The 10,609-nt window shown below is 52.1% G+C and overlaps 2 protein-coding genes across 3 annotated transcripts; both read left to right on the plus strand.

Annotated features, from left to right (window-relative positions):
- Positions 1-263: 263 nt before the first annotated feature.
- Positions 264-4,075, plus strand: Ttc36 (tetratricopeptide repeat domain 36). The gene is made up of 3 exons (XM_028783811.1): positions 264-555; positions 1,643-1,831; positions 3,735-4,075. Exons 1-3 carry the CDS (start codon positions 447-449, stop codon positions 3,995-3,997), a joined length of 561 nt encoding a protein of 186 aa, XP_028639644.1. The 5' UTR covers positions 264-446; the 3' UTR covers positions 3,998-4,075.
- Positions 4,076-4,219: 144 nt separating this feature from the next.
- Tmem25 (transmembrane protein 25) lies at positions 4,220-9,773 on the plus strand. Of its 2 annotated transcripts, XM_028783711.1 has the most exons (9): positions 4,220-4,281; positions 4,686-4,779; positions 5,038-5,349; positions 6,930-7,220; positions 7,411-7,542; positions 7,837-7,867; positions 8,041-8,141; positions 8,276-8,362; positions 8,505-9,773. In XM_028783711.1, the coding sequence occupies exons 2-9, from the start codon at positions 4,710-4,712 to the stop codon at positions 8,576-8,578; spliced, it is 1,098 nt and encodes a 365-aa protein (XP_028639544.1). In that variant the 5' UTR covers positions 4,220-4,281; positions 4,686-4,709; the 3' UTR covers positions 8,579-9,773. The 2 variants fall into 2 exon arrangements, with proteins under 2 accessions (XP_028639544.1, XP_028639545.1); XM_028783712.1 differs by lacking the exon at positions 7,411-7,542 and having other exon boundaries at positions 4,233-4,281.
- The last annotated feature ends 836 nt before the right edge of the window (positions 9,774-10,609 follow it).

The raw sequence follows: 10,609 nt of genomic DNA on the forward strand, positions 1-10,609 counted from the left end.
GATTCCCTTGTCTGGAGTATCCTCCCTCAGTGAGCAGTGATGTGTGTCCAGGACCCCAGAGGTTCTGGAGAGAAGGGTTGTGTTACTGTCTGCCTATCTTGTTTAATAGGAGGCTAAGTAGTGGTTTTTAAAAAGACTATATTAAAATGAAAGCATATAGCCACCTTCCGTCTCCACTCCACCTTAAACCGAACCAGGATTTGTTTATTCTGTGTTGGGGGGTGGAGGTTCAGTTGGGAAATACTGAAAAACCACCAGGCCAGGTCAGTAACCCTAGCCACTGAGGCTGAACCAAGGATTGGAAGCCACCATTCTGTCCCGGAACAGAACCTCCCAGAACCTCTGTTCACAGCGTCTGCCAGCTGGAGGCTCTACCCTGCCCCCCGCCCCATCATCTTCCTCCCTCCACCCCCGAGTTACCGGTTGGGACTTTGGAACAGAGCATCATGGGGACTCCAAATGACCAGGCAGTGTTGCAGGCCATCTTCAACCCTAATACCCCCTTTGGAGATGTTGTTGGGTTGGACCTGGAAGAAGCAGAGGAGGGAGATGAAGGTGAGCCCTTGGCATCTATCCCTCTGTAGGCTGCCTGGCAGGCCCCCAAGATTTCCTACAGGACGTGGTGTGGCTGGACCCCTCGTTCTACCCTTGCAGGTTATTTCAGAGACCAGTTTGAGAGGTCCTTTGAATTTCAATGTGTGGGTTAGATGTTGGCAGAAGTACATCTGCCATGAGAAAGCCAGAGTTTCTCTGTCATTCAGTCCCATACCTCTAAGCCTGCCACTACATTCTTCCATGATCCAAGCTTATCTATGCTGGCTTAAGTCAAACACTGAAATATTTGACGTTGAGAATGTCACACCTACCCTCTCCACAGCAGGGATGGAAGACAAACAGGACGGGACGGTGGCTCAGTTGGCCCATCCTGACATAGCAGGCAGAGCTTCATTTGTTACACATGATTATAAAGATTTATTTATTTATTATATATGAATACACTGTAGATGTTTTCAGACACACCAGAAGAGGGCATCAGATCTCATTACAGATGGTTGTGAACCACCATGTGGTTGCTGGGATTTGAACTCAGGACCTCTGGAAGTGCAGTCAGTGCTCTTAACCACTGAGCCATCTCTCCAGCCCGTTACACATGATTATAATCTAGACACTGAGCTAGCTTTTCTAGGGGGTCCGTTGCCTGATGATGGAGATGTTTGGGGCTTTGCTTCTGCAGAAGCGAAACCCGAGCCTTACTGAAGAGTGAAAAACTGAAACACAGATCTGGAGTAACGTTCATGACCTGGGCTGGGTATGGTGGCCTATGTGTCAGAGAGTGTGTAAAGCAAAATGAGGAGAAGCCAAAGGCTGTAGAAAAAGGTTCAGATCTAAGCTCCACACCCTGGGACTGTGGTCTAGAGCAAGTCACCAATGACTTGTTGGTGAGCTTCTCTTAGCCAAGGAGAATCACCCAGGGCCTCTTTTCTCAAGTCTCTTAGTCATGTTAGTTCCCAGTTTTACTAACCTCAGCTACTCTCCCTGACTCTGTCAGCTCGTTCCGGTATCATAATGCCAAAGACCAAGGTGGCTTTCCATTTTCTTCCCTACTGTACATGTGTGCTGCCTTGTTTCTTCCCTGGTGCAGATGGAGTTTTCCCTCAAGCACACCTGGAGCAGTCCAAGGCCCTGGAGTTGCAGGGAGTGAGGGCAGCAGAAGCTGGGGACCTCCACACAGCCCTGGAGAGGTTTGGCGAAGCCATTAGCCTGCTACCTGAGAGAGCCTCTGCCTACAACAACCGGGCCCAAGCCCGGCGGCTTCAGGGAGATGTAGCAGGTGAGGAGAGACACCGGAGATCCTCCACTGAAAGGACCCCTCCCATGAAGGGCAGAGATGAGTTGGTTATGGGTGAAGAGCAGGAGATACTAAACTCCCTGACATCTGTTCTTACCTATAAAATCCAGGACGGTATGGGTTCTGCTAGCGTCATGAGACTGTGTGAGAGTCAAAAGGCTGCATTCTGCTCATGGATTTAAGGGAACATTTAATAAGAGCCTTCTAGGCAGCAGTAGGCTTGATGTGGAACGTATGAGGATAAAACATTTATGTAACAGTTACTGTGAAGTAGGCGCTCAACTAGGCTGTAGTAACAATCTTCATGACCCTCCCCCCCCCAGGGTGTGTATTGTCATTCCGTTGTGGAGATGAAGAGAGGAAGCATACAGACATTGAGTAGCTTCCTCATTATCAAGTCAAGAAGTGGCTAAGCTCGGATATGAACCCAGGTAGTGGGGCTCTAAATCCCAGGATACTGCTCTCCAGAGAGCTCCTAATTAGATGACAGCAGGCAGATTTGAGAGGAAGCGACACGGGGACCTGTTCCTGAAGGGCACGTTCCGAAAGATGAGCAATGAGTCAATACAGTCTCTAGGGGCCTAGCAAGAATGCATATGCCTGGGATGGGAAGCTTCGATCTCCAGGCTGGGCGGAGCAGGCTCGTGGAAAGATGGCCTTGCAGAGATGGACAGAGATCCGGGGGTGACAAACGAAGTGTCAGATGAGAAGGTGGTTGTCACTCAGGGATTTGACCTGGGCTGGGAAGGTAACTGGTTCAAACCTGATATTCAGTTTCTGTGGCCTGAATGGGGAACAGAGGAAAGAGCGAACAGTGCTAGGAGCTGGGGGCCAAGTGGGTGTGAAAGTGTACGCAGAGCCCTGGTACCAAAATGGGTCAGAGATATGACTAGTTGGTGGAGTGTTCCTAGGTCCTAAACTAGAGAATTTGGACTCCATCCTCATGACAGTAGGAGGTAGCCCAAGAACTCCTTTGGGAGGCTTGTCTGCCATCGGTTGTTGGTGACAACCTACAGATGGAAAGCCCGGAGATGCAGAGGTAGCTCCACTCGTAAAGGCTTGGATTCCCACAGACTAGCCGTGAAGAGGGAAACTGAGTTGGTCCCAGCGCTGCTCCGTCTGCAGTCCGAACCAGCTCCACGATGGGGCTGAACAACGCAAGGGCCCTGGCAGTCTCTGGAGGAGACTAGCGAATGTGAATTGAGGCAGGGTCCAAAGAAAGCAGCTGCTGGACCTAACAGAAACCCTGAGCTGGCTGCCTGAGGCTCCAGAATGACTTCTGAGACTCAACCCAAGGACGTAAGTTCCTCTGAGAATCACAAAAATAAAACAGTGCAGCCAGCTCCGGCTCCAAGACCTTCTTCCAGTGAAATTAGATACAGATGAAGGCCGTGGAGATAATCATGGAGAAAATGTGGAAAATGAGGCTTTCATAGCCTGCGCTGGAAAAGAGGAGACTGACTATAGCAGGAAACAGTTAGCTGTGTTAGTTAATGGTATGGTTTTTAAACTCTAAGACTCAGGGTGGGTCACCAAGCACTCAGTAGGTGCGAGACTTCATTTGTGTGAACTACGACTATTTGGCGATTGGTAGATTCACTAACACAATGGCCAAATCCTCTAGACAACCTTCACGTTTGGGTGCATCAGTGTGAGAACATAACAGAGGAGAGCCTTGGACTTTGATCTCAACTCTGCCCTTGGGCGGGCCCCCAAGCCAGTTCTAGCAGCCCTTCAAACTCCGTGTTGCAAATAATCCCTCATGGTTCAAAAGTCTGCTGCACGAAGGCGGCTGTGAATGGCGGGGACGGGCCGCTCGGCAGGTGGGTTGGGGCTCGGTTGCCCACACCCGGCTGACCCGCGCCCTCTCCCCGTCCGCCCACAGGCGCCCTGGAGGACTTGGAGCGCGCGGTGACGTTGAGCGGTGGCCAGGGTCGCGCCGCCCGCCAGAGCTTCGTGCAGCGTGGGCTGCTGGCGCGATTTCAGGGCCGGGATGACGACGCCCGCAGGGACTTCGAGCTGGCTGCGCGACTGGGCAGCTCGTTCGCACGACGCCAGCTGGTGCTGCTCAACCCGTACGCCGCGCTGTGCAACCGCATGCTGGCCGACATGATGGGGCAGCTGCGCTCGCCCAGCAACGGGCGCTGAGCTCGGCCGGCAGGATGATGGAGAGGGGGGTGGACCCTGACCCAACCGGGAGCCAATAAAACTTCCGGGACTCTCTGACTGCGTCTGCTCTGTGTCCGCCTGCTTCCTAACCAGCCTCAAAGAGGGGACGGTGGCGCGGGCGGGACAGGGCGGGGCTGGAGCGGCCACCTGCGCTCGCTCGGGCAGCGATTGGTCCTGCCTGGCGCGGGCCCCGCCCTTGCAGCGGACTGCGGTGCTCAGCCGCCTTGAGCGATTGCTGGGGCTCTGCTCCGGGAGGGAGCCAGGTGAGCCGCCCCGAAAGCGGGATGCTCCAGCGATCCCCCCGAATCCGCGACGCTCTCTTGCTAGGCCCGAGGCCACCTTGAGCGGCCGAGATTGGAAAAGGGGTGCACGGCGAGATGTGGGAAGGAGAGCCAAGGCCAGCAAGGAGTGAACCGGGTCAAGAGAAGGACGAGTCTTGGGGGGGAAGGGCGCACGCGCGTGTCTGTCTGTCTGTCTGTGGTCACCTACTGTCAGTGCTGGTGACAGTAGAGTGTCGAAGTGTGCCCATAGGTCTCTTCCTTTGGGTCTTGCTGATTGAGCCTGTTTGTGCCCATGTCTTGGCTACCGTGGGCCAGTCTGCATCAGTGCATGGTAAATTACTGGAGGAATTGCTAGGTCTACATGGCTGGTACCCTTCTCTCAGCAGCCTGGAGGCCGGTCCCTGATCACCATGGAATTGCCTCTAAGCCAAGCTACCCTCCGGCACACACTGCTGCTCCTGCCTGCCCTCTTAAGTTCAGGTACATCCCTGTTCATCCTTTGACCAAACATTTAAGGGGCCAAGAGCCCCTATTTGCCCTCCTTGCTTGCATCTCCTCTCAAGATACCCACTCCAGGCTCCAGGGCTGGTTCCCATATCCCGACTCCCCTACCGTAAGTCTATCCAGGTCCCGATGAGAGAAACCAACTGCCTTGTCTCTTGGCCTGCTGCCTCTCTGTAAATGCACCTCACCCTGGTCTCTTCAAGCCCCTCCCAGAGGCTGCCTGCTGTGTTCCAGGTCAAGGGGAGCTGGCGCCGCAAATTGATGGTCAGACCTGGGCTGAGAGAGCACTTAAGGAGAATGAGCACCATGCCTTCACCTGTCGGGTTGCAGGGGGTTCTGCCACTCCCCGATTAGCCTGGTACCTGGATGGACAGCTACAGGAGGCCACCACCTCACGACTCCTGAGTGTGGGCGGGGACGCCTTCTCTGGAGGTACCAGCACTTTCACTGTCACTGCCCAGCGCTCCCAACATGAGCTTAACTGCTCCCTGCAGGACCCAGGGAGTGGCCGGCCAGCCAATGCCTCTGTCATCCTCAATGTGCAATGTAAGTATCCCTGAGGTGGGCAGGGAGAGACATTCTTGGACCCCAAGCAGAACATTTTTTTGAGTTTTGTGACAGTCTTGCTACATCGCTTAGACTGGCCTCAAACTTGTGAATCTCCTGCCTCGGCCTCCCGAGTGCTGAGATTACTCATATGTGCAACACATATGAGCTTTAACTGGACGTTCATAAATACTATACGACACAATTTCTATTTTCATCCCAACTTTACAAATGAGAAATTGAGGCACAAACAGGCTAAGCACTCTGCCCAACATCTACACAATTAAGAAGTAGGTCCAGGATGCGAATCTAGACCCTTCATCTGACTCTCTTCTTTTTTTTTTTTTTTTAAATTTATTTATTTATTATATATGAATACACTGTAGCTGTCTTCAGACACACCAGAAGAGGGCATCAGATCTCATTACAGATGGTTGTGAGCCACCATGTGGTTGCTGGGATTTGAACTCAGGACCTCTGGAAGAGCAGTCAGTGCTCTTAACCACTGAGCCATCTCTCCAGCCCCCTGACTCTCTTCTTATTCTTGTACTTTGAGACTTTTTTCAAGGGTGACTTTGAACTTCTGATCTTCTTACTTCTACCTCCCCAGTGCAGAGATCATAGGGTTATGTGGTATGAGGACCGAACCCAGGACCTTGTGCATGATAGGCAAGCACTCTACCCACTGAGCTATATCCCCAGCCCAGGTTTTTAAATTTAAGACAGTCTTACTATGTATCCAAGAGCAGCCCCAAACTGGAAATCCTCCTGCCTCTGCTTCCACTGAGCCACATCCCCAGTGACTTTCTATTCTTTTTTTCTTTTTCTTTTTCTGGTTTTTCAAGACAGGGTTTCTCTATGTAACAGTCCTGACTGTCCTGGAACTATTGTGGACCTGGAAACTTTGTAGACCTTGAATTCACAGAGATCCTCCTGCCTGTGCCTCCTGAGTACTGGGATTAAAGATGTGTGCCACCACTGCCTAGCAAAACCTTTTTTAAAAAAATTTTATATTTATTATTTATTAATTTTTTTAAATGTAGGAATGCTCTGTCTGCATGTACATCTGCATGCCAGAAGAGGGCATCAGATCTCTTTATAGAGGGTCATGAGCCACCATGTGTTTGCTGGGAAATGAACTCAGGATCAGTCAAGACTCAGGAATTGAACTCAGAAGTAGCCAGTGTTCTTAACTGCTGAGCCATCTCACTAGTCCATGGCTGTGTACTCTTTTTTTTTTTTTTTCAAGACAGGGTTTCTCTGTGTAGCCTTGGCTGTCCTGGATCTCACTCTGTAGACCAGGCTGGCCTCAAACTCAGAAATCCGCCTGCCTCTGCCTCCCAAGTGCTGGGATTAAAGATGTGTGCCACCACTGCCCGGCGGCTGTGTACTCTTAATCACTGTGAATTGATGCTGTACCTGCAGACCCTGCTGCCTGCTGCCTGCTGCCTGCTGCCTGCTCCTTAATGTTCTTTCTGAGGAGAGGCCCAGGCCCTTGCTTCCGTCTGTATTTGGTAAGAAACAGCTAGAGTAGGGGGCTGTAATGAAAGCAGATTATTCTCTGCTCTGCCCTGCTCTAGTCAAACCAGAGATTGCCCAGGTCGGAGCCAAGTACCAGGAAGCTCAGGGTCCAGGCCTTCTGGTTGTCCTGTTCGCCCTGGTGCGGGCCAACCCACCTGCCAATGTCACCTGGATTGACCAGGATGGGCCAGTGACTGTCAATGCCTCTGACTTCCTGGTGCTGGATGCTCAGAACTATCCCTGGCTGACCAACCACACCGTGCAGCTGCAGCTCCGAAGCTTGCCACATAACCTCTCGGTGGTGGCCACCAATGACGTGGGTGTCACCAGTGCCTCACTTCCAGCTCCAGGTGAGCAACTAGTATAGCAAACCCTCAGGTGGGTACAGGGGTCCGGGAATGAAAAGAGAAGGCCCGTTGCCCTGAGGATAGATCCCGTGAATGAGCTATCTCCCAGCCACTTTGGGCAAGGACAGAGTAGTTAGACCTGTGGCATGTCAGGGTGGGGGGTACTGCTCACGTGGACACTAACAATCTGCAGGACTCCTGGCCACACGGATAGAAGTGCCACTGCTGGGTATCGTTGTGGCTGGAGGACTTGCCTTGGGTACTCTAGTGGGGTTCAGTACCCTGGTGGCCTGCCTGGTCTGCAGGAAAGAGAAGAAAACAAAAGGTAGGGCCAGGGGCAGTGGGGGCCAGGGGCAGGGAAGAGTGACGGTGAAGCTGGAGGGTGAGCGGCAAAGGTAGCATGCAGAGGTGGGCAGAGCACTGGCAGGGATTGGCTGTGGGCGAGCCTGCATGCCCTGTAGGAGGCAGGGACGGGTGCTGGAAAGGGATCTGTGGTCCCAGAGCCAGGACTGGGCATTTGATAGACTCTTGGCTCAGGAGTCTTGAGTCTGAAAGGGTAGGGGGCAGAGCTCAGATGGGAGGTCACACTGACTCTGTGACATGATTTCTTTGTCCTCAGGCCCCTCCCGGCGTCCTTCTCTGATATCTAGGTAATGCTTCCTGGGGCTGGGCAGATGGGCTAATCAAACATACAAAAGTAAAGGACTGGATTCAAAAGTTAAGGACAGTTGGCAAGCTGGGATTTCTAGGGTCTGGATTGAGCCACAAAGCAGACCATTTCTGCTGGTACCAGGGTCTATCTTAGCTTTTGTCTGTCCTGTAGTGACTCCAATAACCTGAAACTGAATAACGTGCGCCTGCCACGGGAGAACATGTCCCTCCCATCCAACCTTCAGCTCAACGACCTCACTCCGGATCTCAGAGGTACACCGGGACCGGTTCTCGGCCTGTGCTTAATGTTCAGAATTCCTAAGAAAGAGAGACCCTGGTTCTTAGGAGGAGACATGTCCCATTAGGTAAAGCCCTATCCTGGGCACTACCCCCTTTGTTACCCACAGGGAAAGCAACAGAGCGGCCAATGGCTCAGCATAGCAGCCGTCCAGAGCTTCTAGAAGCCGAGCCTGGTGGCCTTCTCACCAGCCGAGGTACTGAGCAGAGACCTTTTGTTCTCCTTCTCTTCCCATCCCTGTGCTTATACCCAAGGCCCCTGAGTGCTGAGAGCAGACAGGGCATCCCCAAGCTCCAGAGAACCAAGGTTCCTAATCCCCTGGCATCTCTGACCCACAGGTTTCATCCGTCTCCCAATGCTGGGCTACATCTACCGTGTGTCCAGCGTAAGCAGTGATGAGATTTGGCTCTGAGCTTGAGGCTGAGGCATGAGGCCCAGGTGGCCTGTGGGCTCCCCGGAGTGCCCACTCCAGAGCGCCTTCCAGCTTCCCTGTGCCTCGCCCTGTTGTGACTATGAAGAAACCATGTCACTGCCATCTGGCCCGCCTGGCAAGGATACCCTGTGGGTCATGCATGTGTATTTTCATTGCACTTTAACCTGCAAGGCATGGGTACCCTTGGCAAGACCACCGGTCAGAACTAAGCCCCTTGCCCTCACTCAGTTTGGGGCCCTGCATGTGATAACCTGGTCCAGGCAGACAGAACTCTGGTGTCACCCAACATCTAAGAGATGGGCCTATTTATTAGATGTCCCACGCTAGTATGCTCTGCAAGTAGGCAGAGAGATGCCTATGTGGGGACAGGAGGGTCCCTGCACAACTCAGATGTCTTTCCTTTGCTATGCAGCTTTGCCCCTCTCAGGGAAAACTTAGCCCCTGCTATCTGTTATAGAATCAAGCTGCCCTTTGCTCAGGAACCAGCCCCTTACCCAGGGACCTGGCCAAGCACAAATTAGTCCCTTTTGCTGCATATCTTTCTGCCCCTTTGTCCCCACCTCCTCTTGGGCATCATAGGTCACACCCTAGACCTTCTTCCCAGGGCATTAGACCTCCATTGGCTGGGGCCCGCAGCTGCCAGCCTTTGGTAGTAGCACAAGATGAGCAAGAAGAGGTGACAGGTGGGCTGGCTCCCAGGACAGCATGTTGCTATGCATCGTTTTGTAAAATGTCTGTACTTTAAGCACATTTTCCAGGAGAGAGGAAGGCCCAGGGCCTTCTTGGGTTCCCTGTGTTTGGCCTTCCTGGCCTTCCGCAATCACTGTGAGTGTTCTGAGCACTCAGGGTCCGTGGTTTCCCTCTCTGCATGTCTCTCCCCGATGCAGCCATATTCCCGACCAAACCGGGCTGCCCCATCCTATTCTTCAGGGGATGGTCACAGTGGATATGCAATCCAACAGCGCCAGAAGCTTTAGGGGAACAGAGAAAGCAGGGGCCCACAGAGCTCCAAAGAGCTAACAATACTTCTTAAAAAGCAACCCGAAAATGGCTGGCGCACAGCAGAGTATGGAATCTATTTTCTTTCCCCTTCTTCGTATCTTGTTTTGTAATTTTTCTCATGTTCCTGGTTAGGACAGTGTTGCACACACAGTAAACTCCTTTGACCAAAGAAGCATGTGTTTGTTCATTTCTTCAAAATGTCTTTGTGTTTGTTTTTTTGAGACTCATGCAGTCTAGGCTAGCTTGGAATTCAGTATCGGACAGAGACAATGTGATCTTCTGATCCTCCTGCCTCCACCTCTCAAGTGCTGGGATTATAGCCATGTACTACCGCCCTGAGTTTTTCAAGGATGTTTTAAAATGAACCCCACTTCCTCTGTGTGGCCTGGTGTGTGACGCACAGTGCTTTGCCAGTGCATAAATGGTAGCCTTTTCTCTTTCTTTCTTTCTTTCTTTTTTTTTTTTTGACATTTCCAGCAGATTTATCGACAAAGTAGCAAGGGGATCATGCCCTGTACAGAAAAAAAAAAAAGTATGGATCCCTTCACAAATTTCCACGTCACGCCATCCTTGTGGATGGGCCATGCCAGTCTTCTCTGTATTAAATGAGTTCTCAGTCACACAGCGAGCACCTGTGTATCCACCAGGAGGAGCAGGTCAGTCTCTAATGACCGTAAGAGCTGTAGCCTGGTCCCTAACAGAGCATCTGAGGTGTCACAGCACGCCTCCACTCCTCATAAGGCGAATTCTAACACTCATGATAAGAAGGCAGAGTGCCTGGCCTAGTGTCAGAATGAGGCGGCAACATAGCCTCAAGCCTGACTCAATCACAGCTGGTTTGAGTTTGTAAGACGCGAGAACAGTCTGTGTGTGTTGCTGAGGCTGACCGTGGAGCCTTCCTCTGATCCATGGTGGCCTCCCCTTTCTCCCTGTCAATACACGGCTCCATTGCCCACCCAGTTGCTTAAGCCTAAAATATCTCAGCGTCATCCTTGGTTCTATTAGCAT

The sequence above is a fragment of the Grammomys surdaster genome, unplaced genomic scaffold (assembly GCF_004785775.1).
Source record: "Grammomys surdaster isolate TR1022 unplaced genomic scaffold, NIH_TR_1.0 1164, whole genome shotgun sequence".
NCBI lineage: Eukaryota > Metazoa > Chordata > Mammalia > Rodentia > Muridae > Grammomys > Grammomys surdaster.

Bases quoted from the DNA above. Each gene is read 5' to 3' on its own strand.
- Tmem25 (XM_028783711.1), top strand. From the start codon at position 4,710: ATGGAATTGCCTCTAAGCCAAGCTACCCTCCGGCACACACTGCTGCTC. The intron at 8,142-8,275 runs GTACACCGGGAC...TGTTACCCACAG, and splicing joins CCTCACTCCGGATCTCAGAG to GGAAAGCAACAGAGCGGCCA. The intron at 8,363-8,504 runs GTACTGAGCAGA...TCTGACCCACAG, and splicing joins TGGCCTTCTCACCAGCCGAG to GTTTCATCCGTCTCCCAATG.
- Ttc36 (XM_028783811.1), top strand. From the start codon at position 447: ATGGGGACTCCAAATGACCAGGCAGTGTTGCAGGCCATCTTCAACCCT. The intron at 556-1,642 runs GTGAGCCCTTGG...TCCCTGGTGCAG, and splicing joins AGCAGAGGAGGGAGATGAAG to ATGGAGTTTTCCCTCAAGCA. The intron at 1,832-3,734 runs GTGAGGAGAGAC...GTCCGCCCACAG, and splicing joins GCTTCAGGGAGATGTAGCAG to GCGCCCTGGAGGACTTGGAG.